General features: G+C 43.7%; 1 protein-coding gene and 1 long non-coding RNA gene across 2 annotated transcripts; both read right to left on the reverse strand.

Annotated features, from left to right (window-relative positions):
- Window positions 1–9,000: 9,000 nt before the first annotated feature.
- LOC307164982 (uncharacterized protein) lies at window positions 9,001–11,625 on the reverse strand. The gene is made up of 6 exons (XM_079882233.1): window positions 11,364–11,625; window positions 11,093–11,279; window positions 10,483–10,604; window positions 10,058–10,286; window positions 9,681–9,833; window positions 9,001–9,420 (listed from the first exon to the last, which is right to left on the reverse strand). The coding sequence occupies exons 1-6, from the start codon at window positions 11,529–11,531 to the stop codon at window positions 9,149–9,151; spliced, it is 1,131 nt and encodes a 376-aa protein (XP_079738359.1). The 5' UTR covers window positions 11,532–11,625; the 3' UTR covers window positions 9,001–9,148.
- Window positions 11,626–12,263: 638 nt separating this feature from the next.
- LOC307165004 lies at window positions 12,264–12,502 on the reverse strand. The gene is made up of 2 exons (XR_013822385.1): window positions 12,421–12,502; window positions 12,264–12,327 (listed from the first exon to the last, which is right to left on the reverse strand). It is a non-coding gene; the product is annotated as an uncharacterized lncRNA (long non-coding RNA).
- Between the last annotated feature and the right edge of the window lie 13,296 nt (window positions 12,503–25,798).

Genomic DNA, 25,798 nt, shown 5'->3' on the forward strand with positions numbered 1-25,798 from the left:
CAGTTTTTCACTGTAGCATTTTTACAGTCTTTTACTGTTAAAATCATGATCATTTTTTACAGTGTATAGTTCGGGGAACACGCCTATCAGTGGTATACCTTTAGTTAAGTTATACCTTAAGAGTCTTCATAGCGCGCTAAGAGACAACGTTATCGGGAAACCCAGCCAAGGTAAAGCTAAGAGCGGTCCAGACCAACCTTCCGAACGTATGACTTACAGAAGGTATACTTAACTAAGAACGTTTCGGGAAACATGTATTAACGATAAGGTACAGCTTAAGGTGTAACTTAAAGGGATACTCCACTTTTTTGGAAATAGGCTCATTTTACAACTCCCCCAGAGTTAAACAGTTGAGTTTTTACCGTTTTTGAATCCATTTAGCCGATCTCCGGGTCTGGCGGTACCACTTTTAGCATAGCTTATGTGGGGAAATCTAGAATATACATTGATAGAATAGTATAATTGTTATAAGATAATTGTGAGTTAAAAGCTAGACCCCCCCTAATGTAATAGTTTTTGTCATTTCAGTTATTTTATTAATAATGGTTATTTAATTATTCAGTACATGCATGTCAATTTGTAGTATACAGCTATGTGATGGGTGTCCAGTTGGTGGCAGTAAGCCAGAGGAAAACCCCCGGAAAAAACCTAGAAGAGAAAAGAAAAGTTAGTTCACGCGAGGTTTAACGAGACGATGAGTATTGAGTTATGTTGTACTGTGTGGTACGGAGCTGTTGCGAATGACGCTGGCTGAATAAAAGAACCCAACCAAATCACACGCTTGTTCATTCCTTCAAGTGTGCTACAAAATACTGGCGACGAGGATGGGACCGGCGGTGCCGTTTTGAGTGAGTTGTCTACGACAACGCTGAGCATGGACATTGAGCAACTGCAAGATCAGCTGAGCGCTGCGTTGCTCCGGCTGCGGCTCGATCAGCTGCACGAGGTGTGTGTGTATGTGAAACTGTCAGTGGAGGAGGGACAAACCAAAAGGCACTCGCTGATCAGATTAATAAGTGAATCAGTAGAGAATGTTATAGAGACAGAAGATGACGATGTAGCCCGTCAACATGTGGAAGATTTGTTAGAGTTTTCTAGCAAGATGACGCAAAGCAGTGACCGCGCGGTACAAGATAGTGGTGGTGACGCAGACAATTCGGCGGAGCTCGCGCATTTAAAGAGACAGTACACAGAATTGCAGCATCAGTTTGAGTTGTCAACAAATGTGTTAAAAAACGAAATCCAACGCCTGAGTTTGAAAGTTCCTGATGTGTCAAGTCCCCCTGTGTTTTCCCATCATCATGCAGTTCCTGAAGTCACTATCCGGCGTGATTTTAAGATTAATGGCCAAATTGGAGAACGGGGTCAGAAAGATAAGCTTTCATACAACAACTTGATGCACCAAATTGATGCTGGAGTGAACAAGGGACACAGAGAGTCTGAAATAATTGATGCGGTGATAAGAGCAGTGAGTCCAGGTATGAGCCTGCGTGATATGCTGGAGATCAAGACTGATTTAACCCTTTCTCAGCTGCGCACGATTCTGAAAGGCCATTATAAGGAAGAAAGCTCAACAGACCTGTATCATCGACTGATAAACATCACTCAAGAGAGCCGTGAGTCACCACAAAACTTCCTATTCCGTGCCATTGAGTTGAAGGAAAGACTTTTAGCTGCTGCTCGAGAACCAGATGGAGAAGAACCGTACAGCCCTGATCTCATACAGAGAAGATTCCTGCGCGCACTGGGAACAGGGTTATCAAACGATTAAGTATCAGCTAAAAACCTGCCTTGATGATCCTACAATCACAGATGAGGTTCTCATCACAGCTATGAACGAAGCTGCAAGTCTTGAGTGCGAACGACAGCAAAAGTTCAAGAAAAATGCCAACATCAAAGAAACTAAAGTCAGTGAGGTTCCAGTAGAACTACGTCAAAGTCAAGAGAGAATGGGTCATGCTGTTGGAGGTAAAGAACAGTCCACATGCACACAATTAAAAGCTTTGAAAACTCCACAAGTCATGGACAAGAAAGACTCTGAGCTCTATGAGGTCGTTAAACAGCTGAAAGAGGAGATCGGAGAAATGAGGAAAGCGATGAGTACTTACCGTTCCACGCAGCCAAGAGAAAGGAAGCGAGGATGCCGTGGATGTCAAGATGACGGCAGAGGTGACCAGTGTGATCATTGCTTTAAATGTGGGCAAAGTGGACATCTTTCCAGAGGGTGCAGGGGACCACCTGCAGGAAGAACAGAAAGAGGACACTCAGCTAGCAGTATGGCAGTAACAACTCACACCACATCCTCACTGTGGCCAGAACGTCAACATGACATCCTGTGTGACAGCATTAAGCAGCTGGAAGCTCAGAAAGCAGCGAAGCGAAAGGAGTGTCCTCTGCAGCATATCAGATCCATAACTACTAATCAGCTGTCCACCAAACATAATGCACAGTTATTGAATTTGATCGGAGAAAAATGTATGGTGAACTGTTTCTTTGATGGGGTAGCAACAAAAGCGCTATGGGATACTGGCTCACAAGTCTGTCTCATGAATGAAAAGTGGCGAAAAGAACATCTTCCACACACAACACTACGTGGCCTTGAAGAGATCCTAGGCCCTGGAACCCTCACCGGTCGAGCAGTGAATCAAACAGTGATCCCGTTTGAAAGCTGGGTCGAAGTGACATTCAAGCTGGGAACAGACAAAACCACACCGTTGGAACTGGAGGTACCGGTATTGGTATGTGGTGATGATGAAGTGGCAGAGGAGCCCATCATTGGTTACAATGTCATTGAGTACCTGTTGAACAGTGGTGTAGAGCGACCTACCAATGTAAAGACCAAAGCCATGAGTACTGCACTGTCCTGTGACTGCAAGAAAGCAGAGGTTTTGCTGAACTTAGTGAGAAGCCAAGACGAAGGGTTCAGTGATGGAGTAGTGAAAGTAGGAAGGTCAGTAACAAAAATTCCTGCCCAACAGGCTAGAGCTGTCAAATGTTGCATTAAAACGGGCCCTTTGCTATCTGATCAAGATGCTCTTTTTGTACCGGATGAGTGTGCGAAGTGGCCAGATGGATTGAGGGTGGAGGAAAACATTGTTTGCCTTAAGAGAGGGACCTGTTCACGCATCTGTATTCCTGTGATCAATGATACTACTCATGACATTGACCTGCCTCCACGGGCAGTTCTGGGCCATATACAGCGAGTAAAAGCCATCTACCCTGCTGAGGTGAGACCGGTGACCGCTCAGAAAGAGGTTGCATGTGCGACTGTTGCACACACCACCCAAAGCCTGTTCCAAAAAGACGGTGAACAAGTCAGCCAATTTACAGAAAACGCAAAAACAACGTTAACGGTTCAAAAAGAAAACCTATGGGACCCTCCTGTATGCGTTGATCACCTAAAACCTGAACAGCAGCAGAAAGTGAAGCAGCTTTTAAGGGAGGAGAGTGGTGCTTTTGCTCGTGATGACAGCGATGTAGGATGTATTCCATCTCTCCAGCTAAAAATCCGCCTCCATGATACCACATTTGTGAAGCACACATACATGTCCGTCCCGAAGCCACTTCGCAGAGAGGTTAAAGAATACCTGGAGGATCTGTTAAATAAGGGGTGGATTACTAAATCTAAGTCACCATATTCTTCACCAGTAGTCTGTGTGCGTAAGAAAGATGGAACTCTCCGCCTCTGCTGTGACTATCGGGAGTTAAACAAGAAATCCATTCCAGATAGACACCCTATTCCCCGCATACAGGACATGCTCGACAGCTTGGCAGGCAACACCTGGTTTTCAGTCCTTGATCAAGGCAAAGCCTATCACCAGGGTTTTGTAGAGGAATCCAGCCGACCTCTCACTGCGTTCATTACACCGTGGGGACTATATGAATGGGTGAGGGTCCCTTTCGGATTGTCAAATGCACCTGCTGAATTCCAAAGGAGCATGGAGGAGTGCCTGAGAGAATTGCGTGATGAGGTATGTCAACCATATTTGGATGATAACTTAGTTCATTCTAAAACATTTGATGATCATCTTCAGGACATTAGAAAAGTGCTGCAGTGTTATCAAAATCATGGTGTCAAACTAACGCCTCGAAAATGTGAAGTGTTCCGAAATCAGGTACGATTCCTAGGGAGGCTGGTGACAAAAGATGGGTACACGATGGACCCGGCTGACGTTGCTCCTGTCCAAGCACTGAAAGAAAGGATCCCTAAGACAGTTGGTGAGGTGAGAAAGTTGTTAGGATTTCTCTCCTACTACCGGTCATATATTGAAAACTTTTCCCGCAAGGCCGCACCTCTTTATCTGCTGCTCGCCGAAAAAAAGACACCAACAGGGAAAGTACAGATGAAGCGGAAAGGAAAAGGGAAACATGGCCAAGGACAGCTTGCGTCATCACATCCAGTCACGTGGACAGATGAACATCAAAAGGCCCTCTGTGAGTTAATCGATTATTTATCTAACCCACCGGTGCTGGGATATCCAGATCTGGATGAACCTTTTGTACTCCATTGCGACGCTTCACAGGAAGGCCTTGGTGCGGTGCTTTATCAAAGGCAAAGAGGCAAGTTAGTGGTAATAGCGTACGGATCAAGAACCCTAACCCCTCCTGAGAAAAACTACCATCTTCACTCAGGAAAGTTGGAGTTCTTGGCCATGAAGTGGGCTATATGTGAGCGGTTCAGAGACTATGTCTATCATGCACCATCATTCATTGTGTACACGGACAATAACCCTCTCACATATGTGATGTCAACAGCCAAGTTAAATGCCACAACGTACAGATGGGTAGCGGAACTTGCTGACTTTCGATTTACCATCAAATACCGCCCAGGAAAGTCAAATGGGGACGCGGATGGCTTGTAGCGTATGCCGCTGCATATGGAACAGTACATGAAAACCTGTTCAGAAGAAGTGCACCCTGAAGTCATGGTCAGCTTATCTCAGTCAGCGGTAGTACAGAGTCAGGAGAGAGGGCCGTGGTTGTGTCCACTTACAATTGAAACTGCGTTGTCGGGAGAACAGGAGGAGGAGCTGTTCACTTCAGTTGCAGAGATCCCCAAGGAGGTACTGAGAAAAGCCCAAGAGGAAGACCCTGAAATCAGAGAAGCTGTTACATACCTAAAAATGAAACCGCGGCCTGTGAACAGAAGTCAGGGTAGAGAGGTTCGGGGACTGATGAGGGAAAGAGCAAAATTATACCTGGATGAACATGGTCTCTTGTTTCGGAAAACAGCAACTCGTCATCAGTTGGTATTGCCTAGGACATACCATGAGCTAGTTTATAAGGAGTTGCATCAAGACATGGGCCACCTGGGAGCAGAAAGGGTGCTGAACTTAATCAGAGATCGGTTTTATTGGCCCCACATGCAAAAGGAAGTGGAACACTATGTCACACGTGTTTGTAGTTGCTTGAGAAGCAAGCGTCCAAACAAACTGACCCGAGCTCCTCTGGTAAACATCACCACCACTTACCCATTTGAGCTGGTCTCTATTGATTTTCTGCACCTAGAGAAGAGTAAGGGAGGTTATGAATACATTTTAGTTGTGATGGACCACTTTACACGATTCGCACAGGCGTATGCATGCAGAAACAAGAGCGCCAAGACAGCGGCTGAGAAGGTGTTCGGGGACTTTGTTTTAAAGTTTGGGTTCCCGACAAAACTGCATCACGACCAAGGCAGGGAGTTTGATAACAAGCTGTTTTCAAAGCTGCAAGAGTACAGTGGTGTGCAAGGCTCCCACACGACACCGTATCACCCGCAGGGCAACGGTCAAGTTGAGCGGTTTAATCGAACTTTGCTAGCAATGCTGAGGACCTTACCAGAAACCGCCAAAGCCGACTGGAAGACGTCACTTGCAAAAGTTGTGAATGCATACAACTGTACGAAAAGTGAGGCAACAGGGTTTGCTCCCTATTATCTCCTGTTCGGCCGTACTCCCAGACTGCCCATTGATATCATGTTCGGTGTACCAGCAAAGAACCAAAGCTCATCTTACCATGACTATGCTGAGGACTGGAGAAAGAGAATGACAGAAGCTTACAAGTTAGCCTCAAAAGTGTCACACAAAGAGAAGGAAAGAGGTAAAGCTTTGTACGATAAGAAAATACACGGAGCTAACTTGTTCGGAACTTCAAGGAAAAAGGTGGTCCTGGGAAGCTTCGATCATTTTTGGAAGAACAAGTTTATGTCGTCACCAAGAGGAAGTACCAGGATAGTCCGGTATATGAAGTTCGACCTGAACAAGGCAAAGGGAAAACAAGAATACTACACAGGAACCTATTGTTACCGTGTGACTACTTACCTGCAGAGAGAGAATGTTTACCTGGAAGACCTGAAAAAGAAAACAAGAAAAAAGCCAAGACTGAAAAAACATCGACACAGCAAAATCAAACATTCTGTGACAGTTCAGATGGTGAGGATGATTGGAAATGCCTGGTTGGAGTGCCAGTCAAAAAGGAGAATCAGAGCGTCAGAGAACCTCCAGAACCTCATTCAGAAGACACAGTGATGCTGAACGATGCAGAACCAGAGGTTGAACATGAACAAGGAGCAGGACGGGGAGAAGATGATGTGTCATCATCCAGAGAAGAGGCTGGAGAAACTGATGATCCTGAAGAGAGTGACGGGGAGACTCCTTCACAACCTGCCTGCAAAAGAGTATATCCTTTGAGAAACAGAAAACAAAAAAAATTGTTTACTTACCATACTCTAGGTCAGCCTAGTATCGTAGATGGGTAAACTGCTGAATTAAATCACAGTAATTAGTTCTAGTTAAAATGTTAAGAAGTTAAATTAAGACCAGAATAACATTGAGTTCATGTTTTTGTTTTAAAGAGAAAATAGTTACCATAACATTCCAGAAGAAAACATAAAGTAAATTGTTTCAATGGTGCAAGGCTAGATTCCTTCAGTGAAAGTACAGATTCCTGTTGATAAACAGCGATGGTGGTAGAAGATCATGGTGCACAATGATGTCTGCTACAAACACACGAGTACTAAAACTGTTGTATCACTGACTCCTACCAAAGAAATGATCTACGGGTAGATAACCAGTAATTTATTCTGAGAATGTCGGGACTACATTCTGTTTTGTAGGGGAGAATGTGGGGAAATCTAGAATATACATTGATAGAATAGTATAATTGTTATAAGATAATTGTGAGTTAAAAGCTAGACCCCCCCTAATGTAATAGTTTTTGTCATTTCAGTTATTTTATTAATAATGGTTATTTAATTATTCAGTACATGCATGTCAATTTGTAGTATACAGCTATGTGATGGGTGTCCAGTTGGTGGCAGTAAGCCAGAGGAAAACCCCCGGAAAAAACCTAGAAGAGAAAAGAAAAGTTAGTTCACGCGAGGTTTAACGAGACGATGAGTATTGAGTTATGTTGTACTGTGTGGTACGGAGCTGTTGCGAATGACGCTGGCTGAATAAAAGAACCCAACCAAATCACACGCTTGTTCATTCCTTCAAGTGTGCTACACTTAGCATACATCATTGAAGTGGACAAGACCATTAGCATTTCTCTCAAAAAAATTACCAAAGAGTTTTGATATTTTTCCTATTTAAAACTTGACTCTTCTGTAGTTACATCGTGCACTAAGACCAACGGAAAATGAAAAGTTATGATATGGCTGATATGACTAGGAACTATACTCTCATTCCTGCGTAATAATCAAGAAACTTTACTGCCGCACCATGAGTGCAGCAGGCGTAAGGATATGACACAGCGCCTGAAAATAGGCTACCTTCCGTCAACATAACCAACGTGACAACCTACCTGCTTGCACAGGGAGCGTGCCTTGTAGCATGGAGACATTTGTGAGAGACGATTCAGAGGACATATACTTTGGTTCAGATCCCGAACCGTATCTATTTGAACCGGAATACACTGAAGATGAGCTTTTGGAACATGAAAGGCAAGAAAGTATGGCTGAACAGACTGGGACAGAAGGGAGTAGGAGAGCAGATTTGAACTGGTGGTGTAAGTGTGGGGCTTGTCAACCCATGCCGACCGAAAGTGAGTGCCTGTGTTGTAACGAGTGGGAACAGGTTTTGCCATCAATGGCAAGGATCGATCTACCTGATGAGGAAGTGGCATGTGTCGCAACATTCGAGGACTTCTTAGCGATGCTGCATCCTGCCGTGGTCGATTTTTTTTTTCGGTTAGACAAAATAAACTGGAAAAAACGTCCCGTGCCGAGTGGACCTGACGGCCAGCTATCGTTAGAGTAAGTGATTACTGCAATCATTACAATGTATGAGTCAAAGATTTAGAATGCATCCTGTCAGCATGCATTTTCAAGCTTATATTTATAATGTGTTATCTTCTCAGTCAATACAGGTTGGTGTCGTACCGCATTATTATGGAGTGGGCCCTGAAGGGAGATACTTTAGGAAGAGGCAACCGAAAACCATTGCCATCGTGTGTGGTTGGTGCCATTCGCCGAAAATATCTATCAGAGTCAGGAGTTTATGTAGGATTTCAAGAAGCAGAAGATGCAATAAATATACTATAGGTACTGTTACTGTTCTGTAGGCCTACATTTCAAGTGCCCGGATTTTATGGCTTCTTACAGTTCAAATACATTTTTGCAATCTGGTGGATTATAAAGATTATATTCTGTTTTATGTTGCACAAGCTTTGAGTGTGAAACATATGTGTTCTTGTGCTTGTGAGTTATGTTATCAGTAATTACATTAGTCTGTTTAGACATTTACTCATCTGACTGTCAGACTTTCCCATATTATTAACTCACAGATGTGAGTTGTCATTTGTCTAAATAAAGCTTTGCCTTCATGTACCTAGAAAATATGTGAAGCCTTATTTTTTTTACATGACCTACCAACTTATAGAAATACAGTATAGCAACATTTATATTTGGTTTTGTTTAGTTTTGTTGTGACCATATGTACAACATGATATCTAACATCTTTTACTTGTAAAATACATAAGCCTAGATGATGTTTACAAACCAAAGGGTAATCACAAATTGAGAATGCAATCATTTATTTAACTGTACAATAAAACAACAAACTATACATATATGCATATATGATGTGAAGTCACAGTGTATTCTGAACGATACAAGGTCTATGGGGAGTTAGCGGGTTTGTGTTCATGTGTTCGTTTCAGATGACAATCACAGCTTCTCTGATGGACCTTTGAACCTTGATGTGTACACTCTTAGGACATCTTCCTTGCTGGGTTTTGGCTGTAAGGCGATGTTAGCTGCCAGATGAGGTATTCTGAGATGGGATGACGAATCTTTGAATTTGACAGTGGGATCCAATCGTCTTTCAATCACTCCTTCCATGAGACCATTTATGAATGTTTGTGTTGTCGTCTTATAGATGGGTCTGGCAATCCACTGCTTAGACTGTCTTTGATAGACAACATTGTGCCTTGGGAGGCCTGAAATTATACACCCAGCAAGGTATTGTGAGTTAGTCTGTAATGGTTATGATATTTATGACGAATTTAGAGGCCTTTTATACCAGCCCATTTTTTATTTTACTAAAAATGAATTTGTTCAGTCATACTGTATGTATAAGCCAAGAGATTATGTATCGATCTTGTGTTGACATCTCTATGGTTGACATCTCAAATATGTCAGGTAAAAAACTGTATGGTAGTAGGAGACCTTTGCATTTTGTAATATTTTTATGCCTTACCAGCTGCTGTTGTTGCCTGTTCACGCTGCGTAGAGTGGTTTTCGTTGTGGTCCATAATGGCCAACATTGTGCGTGCCTGCATCGATGAATAATGAAAGTGTAGACGCTTTGGACAGTATTTCAGCAGGGCATTATGAAAGACCTCGAGTTGTCCTGGTAAAACAGGGAAAAAAAATTGATAACTGTGTGCATGTGCATGATCTATGCAGGACTGACATTGTCAGGACTGGGGTCAATCCAATATTTGTGTCTTTTGAAGTGATTCGAAGGACCATAATACTTATAAATTTTATATCACTTTCTCAGACACTTCCCACTGAAAGTAAATTTAGTTGGCCATTACACTACCTGCACATCAAACTTTTTCGTAAACATACCTGTGTGTTTGAACAGCGTCATTTGCTCCAGGTCTTTCAGTAGACGTGCATCCACCACTATTTCAATCAGGGCTTTGTAGGCAGGGGAGTCCACGGACAACCATTTCTTCGTCCTTTGCTGGTCTCTTGTCAGCTCTTTATGGTAGCAATTGTACTCCATGCCATTTTCCTCCCAGCGATGAACCCCTGAGATATGATGTAGTATTGATTTCCATCGTCTGTGCAATTCCTGACAATAACATAAGAGGCCAGACAGAAAATTTCTTTAGTGATAACATTAATTCAAAGTATCTGGAAAACACACTTTTTTGCATGATTTGTGATAACCAGCAATGTCACTATGCATTACACCTCTATACAGCATGCATATGAGCAATCAATTAGACTTTCATTTTGTAAGGAGTTGTGTGTGTATGATTGTGTACCATTGCATCTCCCTTGGATGAGCAACAGCTCCACCACATATGGTTGCTCACACTCCTCACCCAAGGAGCAAGTTCTTTGCAACTCCTTCGATTGGAAGCAGAAACCAGCTTCTTCTTTATTCCTGAATTACAAGGGTACATTATTATTGTAAGTCTATAGATTTTTATCCAACTATGACAACTTCCACTTCTGAGAAACCTGGAAATGTGAAAAGGATCCATCAAATCCTTCAATCTACTGAAATATGCATCTGACCATGATTCTCCCATCAATGCTTGCCTTTTTAAAAAAATGTGCATTGATATGGGCAATTGATCAGTTTTGAAAGTAAATTGAAATAGACAACACAGTAATAAATTTTTTAAATTATTTGAATATGCCATTATGGCCATCATAGTAACATAAGCTATGTTATAGGTTCATTTGTTGTTACCGAAAACCTGTGTAGACTACCTTCTATAACAAAAGGATTTGATAAAAGAATTGATAATTGAGAATCAGATGATAACGCAGGATTGACAATGGCATATTGTTATTGATATTGTTAAAATCCAATAAATTCACACAATAAGTATCAACAGGTTGTGCTCTACTGCCTAATAGACTAACCTTTTGCCACATGCCATGGATCAAACTGATGTATGATGTTAGGATACTCTTCTCTCATCAGTTTTCTGATGGATGGATGTATATCCGTTGTAACCACTTTTATGTCAATGCCTTCATCCAAGAGCCTCTCCAGCCCTTTCCTGAAGCCCATTGGTTCCATTGCTACGGAACTTGTGGCCTGGGACACCTAGAGGGAACAATTTTACAGATTATGACATTTTAGACATCATTTTTTAGTAAATTTATTCTAGTGTTGTGACCATTTGTTTACCTGAACCAGATCAAAAACAACTATCTGATTGGAGGAGTCATCCATGAAGGAATAGGTGGTATATTTGCATGAATGGCCTGGGCTGTCACTCCTCCCATCTCCGCAGAGCTGCACTCCCTGACCATCCTGAGTCTGGCAGATTAGTTGCGCTTTTATGAATTTTTTCATGCTTCTTGTATGCTGCTTCAATCGCTGGAATGAGGTAGCTTGCCTGTATGTTGTAGTATGTTGTTTTTTGGGGCAGCTGCAAGTTCAAGAGCCCAGCCCAGTCAGCGATGTCTGTAAACGTTGCACCAGTGAAGAGTGTGGAAGCTGCTGCTAGTAGGTTGTTTTCCGGCATTCCACGTGTGTTTGGACATGAATCACAATGTCCAGTATGTCCGTTGTTGCATTTCCAGCTCACGTTGATTCTGCAACCAATTGTTACTATGGTCTGGTCTGTCTGGGAGATCAGAGCTCCACAAGTGGAGCATTTCTGGAAGAGCTCCATGAGTTTTGACTCATTCACAATCCACTTTCTCTCATTCCATCCTCTGTAATGTTCAGAGCTGCTTGAAGTGCTTCCTGTGGAAGAGGTCGAGGGGCTTGTGAATGGAGCAAAACTGGCATCAGAAGGATCGGCAGCAGGCTCTGAACACATGCTGATTTCCAAGGCTGATGATGAACTGATGTCCATTAAAGATGTGTGTTTTTCCTGTTATTGACAATTCAACATTGAAATTGTTAGTTTCTCTTCCAGTATTTGTCTTCTCACATAGAAATGATTTGATTAAACAATTATTTGACTGTTCTACCATTGCATTTCATAATGCTATAGATAAGTGTCAGCAGAACGATGCAAAAAACTAATAATATTTTCATTATGGATTATAGATAGCAGACATATAACATGGACACTCACATCATAGATTAAACTTTTCCTTGGACTGGACACAGCCATGACACTGGACGAAGATGCAGTGTCCTATAAATTATAGAGATTTCAAATAATTTTAGGAGTTTCATTCATAACACATTACAAAAAACTAGAACAGAGGGTAAAGTTTCATTTTCCTACCAGTTGTGTCCATGTGGGTGCCAGGGCAGCAAATGGCTTTGTGCATGTCATTGTCTGTGCTGGACTAGTCAGCTGCAACAGTGACGGATGTCAGGATTCCATCTTCACCACCACGCTCTCCTTCACCTCCGCCCACTCGTTCTCTCTCTCCGCCCAGTCATCACGTCACCCGTTCACTCTCCCCTGATTACTGAGCACCGTCACCTGTGTCCCATTACCAGCACTCCCTACAAAACCCACAGTCTCCCTTCATTCAGTGTCTGGTCTCGTCAATACATGACTCACAGACTCCCGATCACTCACCTGGATACCTACCTGCTGAAATCCTCTCCGGTCCGTCCTTCTTGCATCCTGTTCAGCCTTCAGTCCATCCTGCATCTGCCTAGAGAACGAAAGAGAAAGACTTTACCATTCCAGCTAAGCAATCACTGTTGTTCTGTGTTACTATCACTCACCATCTGTCTGCATCTCCGTTATCTGCAAATAAATCTATTAACTTACCAACCTTGTCTGCATCCTCTGTGATCCGTGACAGAAGACCAGACCCAACATGCAGAAAGCGGAGTTATCCGAAGACCTGTACACGGACATTCCTGCCGTTTCCATTCCATCCATCTCATCGATGTCAACACGTCCACTTCCGCATTCACCCACTACTTCGTTCACTGCCTCCGCGAGTCCCATGTCCCGGCCAGCGACCTTTTCCGGTGAGGCGGAGAACTGCAGTGGGTTTCTGCTTCAAACTTCACTATATTTCACCATGAATGAACATCAGTTTCACAACGATGCAGCCCGAGTCGCCTTCATGATTTCTCTCCTCTCAGGCCAAGCCCTACAGTGGGCTCAATCATTATGGAACTCTGAGTCTGCGGTGGTAAAATCCATTACTGAATTCACGCGGCATTTCAAGGAGGTCTTTGGACAAACTGTTTCGGAACTATCAGTCCATGATCAACTGTATAATCTCCGTCAAGGGAATTCATCGGTGAGTACATTCGCTTTACAGTTCAGAACCCTTGCCGCATCCAGTGGTTGGAACGAAACCGCTCTGATCACCGCTTATCGCCATGGCCTGAACCCTAACATCCGCCATCTGCTGGTGGTGTATGAGGACAGCATGGGTTTGGAGAACCTGATTCAGAAATCCATCCGCATCTCGCAACGCCTCTCTGCTTGTGATCTATCTGCACCCACTGTAAGTTCTCCGCCCACGGTCAGTTCCAATACTCCTCCAGCACCAGTTCCCATGGAGATCGACTCCACTCATCTTTCATCCTCTGAGCGTCAGCGCAGGATTCTGCATCATCTCTGTCTCTATTGTGGATCGGATAAACACTTCCTCAGTTCCTGTCCAGTTCGTCCACCGCGGTCGGCGGTAAGTTCAATCCAACTCACTCCTAAGATTGAAGCATTAAATCGTACTAAAGTACATATCCTGATGTCTTCAATGTGTATCCCAGCGCAAGCTCTCATCGACTCCGGGTCAGCGGGGAACTTTATATCCACCCAGTGTCTTGAAAAACTGAACGTTCGCCGGCGACGCTTGGCTCAAGATCTGCCCATCCAAACCATCCAGGGCAAGCCACTGGGGCGAGGTCGTGTTCGTCACTTCACACCAACATTAACTCTTCGCATCGGATGTCTTCATTCTGAGGAGATTTCGTTTATGGTGCTGGAGGAGTCCACTGCGGATATCATCCTGGGACGCCCTTGGTTAATCCAACATCAGCCAACACTCCACTGGGAATCCGGAGAGGTCCTTCACTGGGGTGAGGATTGTCACGTATCCTGTCTTAGTTCTGTCAAGAAAACTCGACCTTCAGTCCGTTCCTTCAATGAGTGAGTCCAGTTTCCCTGTTTGTTCAACCTCGGTGGAAAGTCCCGAGACATCAACGCAAGTCGAGATCCCAGTGGAGTACCGGGCGTTCCAGGATGTCTTCAGTAAGGTCCTGGCAACTAAGCTACCACCTCACCGGCCATGGGACTGCGCTATCGACTTGCTACCCGGAGCCATCCTTCCCAAGGGCCGCATTTATCCTTTGTCCATCCCGGAACAGAAGGCCATGGAGGGGTACGTCAAGGAAGCACTAGAACAGCAGTTCATCCGACCATCTACCTCCCCTGCCGCTTCGAGTTTCTTCTTCGTGGCCAAGAAGGACGGAGGCTTGCGGCCGTGCATTGATTATCGTCAACTGAACTCTCAGACCATCAAGTTCCGTTATCCCCTTCCTCTGGTCCCAGCCGCCCTGGAACAGCTTCGTGGTGCGAGCATCTTCTCGAAATTAGATCTCAGAAGTGCTTACAACCTGATTCGTATTCGACGAGGGGATGAGTGGAAGACTGCCTTCGTGACCCCCTCAGGCCACTACGAATACCGGGTTATGCCCTTCGGGCTGTCCAACGCTCCTGCCGTGTTCCAAGGATACATGAACGAGGTCCTACGAGAGTTTCTCAACCGATTCGTAGTGGTCTACATCGACGATATACTCATCTATTCCTCTTCTATGTCTGAACATCACCATCACGTCATTCAGGTTCTAGAAAAACTGAGAGAGCACCGACTATATCTGAAGCTGGAAAAGTGCGAGTTCCACATTTCGACTGTCCAATTCCTGGGTTACATCATTAACCAACAAGGCATTCAGATGGACCAGAGGAAGGTGGAAACCATCCAGCACTGGCCACAACCCTCTACCATAAAGGATCTTCAACGATTCCTGGGCTTCGCGAACTTCTATCGTCGATTCATCCAAAACTACAGTCAGATCAGTGCTCCTCTCACCTCTGCACTCAAGGGCCGGCCCAAGTCTCTGTCCTTGTCTCCCGGTGCTATTCAAGCATTCCAGCAGTTGAAGGAAGCCTTCACGACAGCTCCTATCCTTGTTCATCCTGATCCAGATCTTCCATTCGTGGTAGAGGTGGACGCCTCTTCCACCGGGGTAGGAGCTGTCCTTTCTCAGCGGCAGGGGGATTCACGTAAACTCCTTCCATGTGCCTTCTTCTCCAGAAAGCTGTCCCCGGCGGAGCTAAATTATGACATCGGCAACCGAGAGCTGCTGGCCATCAAGCTGGCTCTGGAGGAATGGAGACACTGGCTGGAGGGAGCCAACCACCAGTTTGAGGTAATAACTGACCATCGCAATCTTGAATACCTCAAAAAAGCCAAAAGACTGAACCCTCGTCAGGCCCGCTGGGCTCTCTTCTTTACCCGGTTTGATTTTGTAGTGTCGTACCGACCTGGAAGCAAGAACTGTAAGGCGGACGCACTCTCCTGGCTCCATCATGCATCTCAAACCGACCTTCAACCTGAAACCATCCTCCCTCCAGCCATGATCCTGAGTCCCATCCTTTGGGACATCGACCAGCAGATCACCCAAGAGGCAGCTCGCCAGCCCGCTCCGCCGGGAGGTCCAGAAGGGCGCCTCTTCGTACCTCAACATCTGCGGACACCCCTTCTGGACTCAGCACACACCGATCCGGGCTCTGGACATCCGGGTAGCAAGCGTACCCTCTCGCTCCTCAGTCAACGGTACTGGTGGCCATCCATCTCCCAGGATGTATCCAGATTCGTCCGCGGATGCTCAGTCTGTGCCATAACCAACACCCCGAGGAGGCTTCCCGAAGGCAAGCTAGTGCCATTGCCTATTCCTCTGCGACCTTGGTCTCATATAAGTATAGACTTTATGACTGATCTACCCAATTCTGAGGGCTTCACCTGCGTATTCGTTGTTGTGGACCGGTTCTCCAAGGGGTGTAAACTAATTCCTCTACCAGGTCTCCCCACTGCCTTGGAATCCGCGGAAGCCCTTTTCAACCACGTCTTCAGGAATTTCGGTATCCCTGAGGACATCGTCTCGGACAGAGGACCCCAATTCATCTCTCGGGTATGGCATGCCTTCTTTAAGCTCCTCGGGGTCACTGTCAGTCTCTCTTCTGGATACCACCCTCAGACGAACGGCCAGACTGAGCGGAAGATCCAGGAGATAGGAAGATATCTGCGATCATACTGCCACCAGTACCAAGACAGCTGGAGCCGCTTCCTCCCCTGGGCAGAGTACGCTCAGAACTCCCTGCGACAGAACACCACTGGGCTCACCCCCTTCCAATGCATCCTTGGATATCAACCTCCACTCTTTCCCTGGTCGGGTGAGCCCTCAGAGGTTCCAGCTGTCGACTTCTGGTTCCATCAGAGCGAGAGGGTATGGGACTCAGCTCACGTGCACCTCCAACAGGCTGTTCGGAGGCACAAGGAACACGCGGATCGTCGTCGACTAGAGGCACCCCAGTATCAACCAGGACAGAAGGTTTGGTTATCTACCCAGGACATCCGCCTCCGACTGCCTTGCCGTAAGCTGAGTCCTCGATTCATCGGACCTTTCACCATCCAGAGGCAGTTGAACGAAGTCACCTACAGGCTCAACCTTCCTCCTCAGTATCGGATCTCCCTGTCTTTCCTTGTCTCCCTACTCAAACCCTTCACTGACCCTGTCATTCCTGTTCCCACAGATGGCTCTTCCTCGGACGTACATCCTCCTCCAGTTCCAGTCGAAGAGGAACGAATTTACCGCGTCCACACCATCTTGGACTCCCGGCGGCGAGGTCCCCGCCTGGAATACCTGGTGGACTGGGAGGACTACGGGCCAGAGGAACGTTCTTGGGTTCTTCGTGACGACATCCTGGATCCTGCCCTGTTATCCCAGTTCCACGAAAACCATCCTGATCGTCCAGCACCCAGAGGTCGGGGTCGACCTCGCCGCCGGCAGCGCTCCTCTCAGGCGTCAGGAGCCGCCTTGGGGGGGGGGGGGGGTACTGTCAGGATTCCATCTTCACCACCATGCTCTCCTTCACCTCCGCCCACTCGTTCTCTCTCTCCGCCCAGTCATCACGTCACACGTTCACTCTCCCCTGATTACTGAGCACCGTCACCTGTGTCCCATTACCAGCACTCCCTACAAAACCCACAGTCTCCCTTCATTCAGTGTCTGGTCTCGTCAATACATGACTCACAGACTCCCGATCACTCACCTGGATACCTACCTGCTGAAATCCTCTCCGGTCCGTCCTTCTTGCATCCTGTTCAGCCTTCAGTCCATCCTGCATCTGCCTAGAGAACGAAAGAGAAATACTTTACCATTCCAGCTAAGCAATCACTGTTGTTCTGTGTTACTATCACTCACCATCTGTCTGCATCTCCGTTATCTGCAAATAAATCTATTAACTTACCAACCTTGTCTGCATCCTCTGTGATCCGTGACAACGGAATTTTGAACTCCGCTGGAAATTCTTTTGAAGGTCTGGATTTCTGAGGGGTTGACTGTGGTACACCAGCAAAAAGGCTGAAGAAATGCTCATGTTCAGGTAGATCCTGCTGTACATCAAGCTCATCCTGATTGATAATTAAAAGAAAAAAAGGTTATTCCATGGAGGCAATACCTTTGAGATGCAAAAAAAAAAAAGTCCAACACACCTGTCTTTCAACAGCATAGGTAATATGAATCAGTGTAGCATATAACATAACGGTGTACGTATTGGCTTGAAATGAATGGGGCTATCAAATGTGTGTAAATCAAATCTTTGCTCATAATAGACAGGAGGGGCAATATTATTAGTCTAAAAATGTAAAGTGGCTGAGTTAAACAAGGTAGGGGACTGTGAATTTACAAGATTAGAACCGCTTCCAGAACTAGTCAGGCCAAAAGAGATTTCGGACGTCATCAATGAGATGATTTTTCGACACACGCTCCAAAGCTTCGGCACATAACGTGACATCAATAGTATTTTGTACTATAGAAACTTTAGATAAACAATACCGAAAATTCCACAAGTTTCCTTTAATTCAACTATACGCTAACTTACCGCACCAGAACTCGACAACAAAACTACTAACGTTATATGTACGTTACTGTACAAGACAAATGATCGAGCAAACCTAGCACTCATTGATTGCATTTCACAGGAAGATAAAGACAACGGCAGTCGGCAGTGCTTTTTCAATCAAGTGGTTCAAGCTAAAAAAAATAACAAATTTATACTTACAGCCATGGGTGATGATGATACACTGATGTTTTGAGATCAATGTTCAGAGCAGCCAACCATTGATTGTTTAGTTCCTTGTTGTTCACTGGTATTCTGTGAAACATGACGCCGGTAGTGTATCCCCTCGACTTACTATCACAGCCCTTTACTACGCACAGAACCATGGCTAATCACACAGGAAAATCCACTAACTTCACCTAATTTGCCGACTGAAATACACAAACTTAGTCCCGGTCACGTTGGAAGTTACCGAGCTGGGAACTATTTTCAGGCGCTGCGTCATATCCTTACGCCTGCTGCACTCATGGTACGGCAGTAAAGTTTCTTGATTATTACGCAGGAACGAGAGTATAGTTCCTAGACATATCAGCCTAGAAAATCGCAACTTTTCATTTTCCGTTGGTCTTAGTGCACGATGTGTCAAGTTTTAAATAGGAAAAATATCAAAACTCTTTGGTAATTTTTTTGAGAGAAATGCTAATGGTCTTGTCCACTTCAATGATGTATGCTAAGCTATGCTAAAAGTAGTACCGCCAGAACCGGAGATCGGCTGAATGGATTCAAAAACGGTAAAAACTCAACTGTTTAACTCTGGGGGAGTTGTAAAATGAGCCTATTTCCCAAAAAAGTAGAGTATCCCTTTAAGAATGAGTAGCTTTAAGAAGGTCTCGGGAAACCCAGCCCAGATCATTTATAGTCATGTGACCCAGTAAATACTCGTGATTCATGTTAAAGCTAGATGGCAGGAGAGTTCGAGTTGTTTTGTTTTGTTCATGATATATTTACACATTTTTGTCATGTTATGTTTAAATAAGTTTCATTGGTAAGAAATGTGTTAGGTAATGCAGGGTCAAAGATGACACAGCAAGTTTTAAAGTTGAGAGCAGAGAAATAGGCTACACACACTCATAGGCCATATACAGTCGTGCTCAGAATTAATCATACCCCTGGTAAATATGATCAGAAATGGCTGTAAAAAATAAATCTGCATCGTTTATCCTTTTGATCTTTCATTCAAAAAATTGGCAAAATCCTAACCTTTCATTTAAGTAAAAGAATTGAAAGTGTGTGTGTGTGTGGGGGGGGGGGGTCACATTATGAAATAAATGTTTTTCTCCAAAACACGTTGGCCACAATTATTCATAACCTTTTATTAAATACCTTTGCAATCTCCTTTTGCCAAGATAACAGCTCTGAGTCTTCTCCTATAATGCCTGATGAGTTTGGAGAACACCTGACAAGAGATCAGAGACCATTCCTTCATACAGAATCTCTCCAGATCCTTCATTCCTTCATTCAGAATCTCTCCAGTTCCTTCATTCCTTCATGCAGAATCTCTCCAGTTCCTTCATTCCTTCATACAGAATCTCTCCAGTTCCTTCATACAGACTCTCTCCAGATCCTTCATTCCTTCATACAGAATCTCTCCAGTTTCTTCATACAGAATCTCTCCAGTTCCTTCATTTCTTCATACAGAGTCTCTCCAGATCCTTCATTCCTTCATACAGAATCTCTCCAGATCCTTCATTCCTTCATACAGAATCTCTCCAGTTCCTTCATTCCTTCATGCAGAATATCTCCAGTTCCTTCATTCCTTCATACAGAATCTCTCCAGTTCCTTCATTCCTTCATACAAAATCTCTCCAGATCCTTCGTTCCTTCATTCAGAATCTCTCCAGATCCTTCATTCCTCCATACAGAATCTCTCCAGATCCTTCATTCCTCCATACAGAATCTCTCCAGATCCTTCATTCCTTCATACAGAATCTCTCCAGATCCTTCATTCCTTCATACAGAATCTCTCCAGTTCCTTCATTCCTTCATGCAGAATATCTCCAGTTCCTTCATTCCTTCATACAGAATCTCTCCAGTTCCTTCATTCCTTCATACAAAATCTCTCCAGATCCTTCGTTCCTTCATTCAGAATCTCTCCAGATCCTTCATTCCTCCATACAGAATCTCTCCAGATCCTTCATTCCTCCATACAGAATCTCTCCAGATCCTTCGTTCCTTCATACAGAATCTCTCCAGTTCCTTCATTCCTTCATACAGAATCTCTCCAGATCCTTCTTTCCTTCATACAGAATCTCTCCAGATCCTTCGTTCCTTCATACAGAATCTCTCCAGTTCCTTCGTTCCTTCATACAGAATCTCTCCAGATCCTCCGTTCCTTCATACAGAATCTATCCAGATCCTTCATTCCTTCATACAGAATCTCTCCAGTTCCTTCATTCCTTCATACAGAATCTCTCCAGTTCCTTCTTTCCTTCATACAGAATCTCTCCAGATCCTTCGTTCCTTCATACAGAATCTCTCCAGATCCTTCGTTCCTTCATACAGAATCTCTCCAGATCCTTAATTTCTTCATACAGAATCTCTCCAGATCCTTCTTTCCTTCATACAGAATCTCTCCAGTTCCTTCATTTCTTCATACAGAATCTCTCCAGATCCTTCATTCCTTCATACAGAATCTCTCCAGATCCTTCATTCCTTCATACAGAATCTCTCCAGTTCCTTCGTTCAGAATCTCTCCAGTTCCTTCATTCCTTCATTCAGAATCTCTCCAGATCCTTCTTTCCTTCATTCAGAATCTCCCCAGATCCTTCTTTCCTTCATTCAGAATCTCTCCAGATCCTTCGTTCCTTCATTCAGAATCTCTCCAGATCCTTCTTTCCTTCATACAGAATCTCTCCAGATCCTTCATTCCTTCATACAGAATCTCTCCAGATCCTTCTTTCCTTCATACAGAATCGCTCCAGATGCTTCATTCCTTCATACAGAATCTCTCCAGATCCTTCTTTCCTTCATACAGAATCGCTCCAGATCCTTCATTCCTTCATACAGAATCTCTCCAGATCCTTCATTCCTTCATACAGAATCTCTCCAGTTCCTTCGTTCCTTCATTCAGAATCTCTCCAGATCCTTCATTCCGTCATACAGAATATCTCCAGATCCTTCATTCCTTCATACAGAATCTCTCCAGATCCTTCATTCCTTCATACAGAATCTCTCCAGATCCTTCTTTCCTTCATACAGAATCTCTCCAGATCCTTCATTCCTTCATACAGAATCTCTCCAGATCCTTCTTTCCTTCATACAGAATCGCTCCAGATGCTTCATTCCTTCATACAGAATCTCTCCAGATCCTTCTTTCCTTCATACAGAATCGCTCCAGATCCTTCATTCCTTCATACAGAATCTCTCCAGATCCTTCATTCCTTCATACAGAATCTCTCCAGTTCCTTCGTTCCTTCATTCAGAATCTCTCCAGATCCTTCATTCCGTCATACAGAATCTCTCCAGATCCTTCTTTCCTTCATACAGAATCGCTCCAGATGCTTCATTCCTTCATACAGAATCTCTCCAGATCCTTCTTTCCTTCATACAGAATCGCTCCAGATGCTTCATTCCTTCATACAGAATCTCTCCAGATCCTTCTTTCCTTCATACAGAATCGCTCCAGATCCTTCATTCCTTCATACAGAATCTCTCCAGATCCTTCATTCCTTCATACAGAATCTCTCCAGTTCCTTCGTTCCTTCACACAGAATCTCTCCAGATCCTTCATTCCTTCATACAGAATCTCTCCAGATCCTTCATTCCTTCATACAGAATCTCTCCAGTTCCTTCGTTCAGAATCTCTCCAGTTCCTTCTTTCCTTCATTCAGAATCTCTCCAGATCCTTCGTTCCTTCATTCAGAATCTCTCCAGATCCTTCTTTCCTTCATACAGAATCTCTCCAGATCCTTCATTCCTTCATACAGAATCTCTCCAGATCCTTCTTTCCTTCATACAGAATCGCTCCAGATGCTTCATTCCTTCATACAGAATCTCTCCAGATCCTTCTTTCCTTCATACAGAATCGCTCCAGTTCCTTCGTTCCTTCATTCAGAATCTCTCCAGATCCTTCATTCCGTCATACAGAATATCTCCAGATCCTTCATTCCTTCATACAGAATCTCTCCAGATCCTTCGTTCCTTCATTCAGAATCTCTCCAGATCCTTCATTCCGTCATAAAGAATCTCTCCAGTTCCTTCATACAGAATCTCTCCAGATCCTTCATTCCTTCATTCAGAATCTCTCCAGATCCTTCTTTCCTTCATACAGAATCTCTCCATATCCTTCATTCCTTCATACAGAATCTCTCCAGATTCTTCATTCCGTCATAAAGAATCTCTCCAGTTCCTTCATACAGAATCTCTCCAGTTCCTTCATTCCTTCATTCAGAATCTCTCCAGATCCTTCTTTCCTTCATACAGAATCTCTCCAATTCCTTCATACAGAATCTCTCCAGTTCCTTCATTCCTTCATTCAGAATCTCTCCAGTTCCTTCATACAGAATCTCTCCAGTTCCTTCATTCCTTCATACAGAATCTATCCAGATCCTTCGTTCCTTCATTCAGAATCTCTCCAGATCCTTCATTCCGTCATAAAGAATCTCTCCAGTTCCTTCATTCCTTCATTCAGAATCTCTCCAGATCCTTCTTTCCTTCATACATAATCTCTCCAGATCCTTCATTCCTTCATACAGAATCTCTCCAGATCCTTCGTTACTTCATACAGAATCTATCCAGATCCTTCGTTCCTTCATTCAGAATCTCTCCAGATCCTTCATTCCGTCATAAAGAATCTCTCCAGTTCCTTCATACAGAATCTCTCCAGATCCTTCATTCCTTCATTCAGAATCTCTCCAGATCCTCCGTTCCTTCATACAGAATCTCTCCAGTTCCTTCATTTCTTCATACAGAATCTCTCCAGATCCTTCTTTCCTTCATTCAGAATCTCTCCAGATCCTCCGTTCCTTCGTACAGAATCTTTCCAGTTCCTTCATTCCTTCATACAGAATCTCTCCAGTTCCTTCATTCCTTCATTCAGAATCTCTCCAGATCCTTCTTTCCTTCATACAGAATCTCTCCAGATCCTTCGTTCCTTCATACAGAATCTCTCCAGATCCTTCGTTACTTCATACAGAATCTATCCAGATCCTTCGTTCCTTCATTCAGAATCTCTCCAGATCCTTTATTCCTTCACACAGAATCTCTCCAGATCCTTCATTTCTTCATACAGAATCTCTCCAGTTCCTTCACACAGAATCTCTCCAGTTCCTTCATTCCTTCATACAGAATCTCTCCAGATCCTTCTTTCCTTCATACAGAATCTCTCCAGATCCTTCATTCCTTCATACAGAATCTCTCCAGATCCTTCTTTCCTTCATACAGAATCTCTCCAGTTCCTTCACACAGAATCTCTCCAGTTCCTTCATTCCTTCATACAGAATCTCTCCAGATCCTTCATTCCTTCATACAGAATCTCTCCAGATCCTTCTTTCCTTCATACAGAATCTCTCCAGTTCCTTCACACAGAATCTCTCCAGATCCTTCATTTCTTCATACAGAATCTCTCCAGTTCCTTCACACAGAATCTCTCCAGTTCCTTCATTCTTTCATACAGAATCTCTCCAGATCCTTCGTTCCTTCATTCAGAATCTCTCCAGATCCTTCATTCCGTCATACAGAATCTCTCCAGATCCTTCGTTCCTTCATTCAGAATCTCTCCAGATCCTTCGTTCCTTCATTCAGAATCTCTCCAGATCCTTCATTCCGTCATACAGAATCTCTCCAGTTCCTTCGTTCCTTCATACAGAATCTCTCCAGATCCTCCGTTCGTTCATACAGAATCTCTCCAGATCCTTCATTCCTTCATACAGAATCTCTCCAGATCATTCATTTCTTCATACAGAATCTCTCCAGTTCCTTCATTCCTTCATACAGAATCTCTCCAGATCCTTCTTTCCTTCATACAGAATCTCTCCAGATCCTTCGTTCCTTCATACATTCCTTCATTTGAATCTCTTTTTGTAAACTCGGAGATGTGGATTCAGACGGCAATTAAATTACCACACGACCTGTTTGTCAAAATACAGTAAGTACTAATTTGGACAGGGATTTTTTTGCGGGTTGGGTGAGAAAAAACATTGATATTATGGATTCGGACCGCACTAAAATCACCGGATGAGCCCATGAGAAACAATATTAGCGTCCGAATAGAACTTAACTGACAGTAGCCTATGCTTTCACTGGCCTTTAAAAGCGCTCTTTTATTAAATTAATAATATAATATATAATAATAATAATAATATAATTAAAATTCTAACAACAATCAGTGTGATTGACTATTTTATTCTTTGCATGAAAACGCTTGAATTAGCCTAATTGAACACTGTCTGGGTGTATTAAAACTTCAGAATTACTGTATATTCATATAGACCTGCAACAGTGATAAGGTAAAGCTAAGAGTGGTCCAGACCAACTTTCCGAACGTATGACTTACAGAAGGTGTACTTAACTAAGAACGTTTCGGGAAACACGTATTAACGATAAGGTACAGCTTAAGGTGTAACTTAAGAACGACGTAGCATTAAGAAGGTTTCGGGAAACCCAGCCCAGATCCTTCATTCCTTCATACAGAATCTCTCCAGATCCTTCATTCCTTCATACAGAATCAGCTCCACCTCAGCGAACAAAAATGGGAAAGAGAAGAAAGCACATAAATAATTGAAATGGTTATTATGGCAGCAATATATGATACAATTTTAAAATATGTAGGCAAGGCTATTATAGGCTATTATAGTTTGGATTATTTTTTATATATTCCTAATAAATGAAATTTCAACTATTTCTGAAGTGCTTCTTTTATAAAGAACACCGCTTTCTCACATAAACAGCCCCTGCACGAGAGAATAATTGATTCTCGAGCCATCGATATCAACCAATTCAGCAGCATCGCCACGGACAGCACCCGGTAACGTCGCACGTAAGAAGGTATATCTTAAGCGGCTTCCTAAGGTATAGTTCGGGGAACACGCCTAGTAATAGTATACCTTCAGTTAAGTTATACCTTAAGAGTCTTCGTAGCGCGCTAAGAGACAACGTTATCGGGAAACTCAGCCCAGATCCTTCGTTCCTTCATACAGAATCTCTCCAGATCCTTCATTCCTTCATACAGAATCTCTCCAGTTCCTTCCAGGCAGATTCGTCACATCTTTAGTTGATTGGAACTTCTTAATTATTGCCCTGATGGTCAAAATGGGGATTTTCAATTCTTTAGCTATTTTCTTACAGCCACTTTCTATTTTGTGATACTCAAAAATCTTTTGCTGCACATCAGAACTATATTCTTTGGTTTTACTCATTGTGATGGATGATTCAGGGAATTTGGCCTTTGTGTTTCCTCATATTTAAACTCCTGTGAAACAAGAAGTCATAGCTGGACAATTTCATGTTCCTAGTCACCCTGGTGTGATAAATAAAGGTAAATATTAATGAGAATATACTTCAGAGA

This window comes from Squalius cephalus (genome assembly GCF_949319135.1).
Source record: "Squalius cephalus genome assembly, chromosome: 9".
Lineage (NCBI taxonomy): Eukaryota > Metazoa > Chordata > Actinopteri > Cypriniformes > Leuciscidae > Squalius > Squalius cephalus.

Coding starts and splice junctions, on each gene's coding strand:
- LOC307164982 (XM_079882233.1), bottom strand. CDS start 11,531: ATGAAAAAATTCATAAAAGCGCAACTAATCTGCCAGACTCAGGATGGT. Junction 11,280..11,363: donor TTGTTTTTGATCTGGTTCAG/GTAAACAAATGG, acceptor TGTTCCCTCTAG/GTGTCCCAGGCCACAAGTTC. Junction 9,834..10,057: donor GACGCTGTTCAAACACACAG/GTATGTTTACGA, acceptor CTGTTTTACCAG/GACAACTCGAGGTCTTTCAT.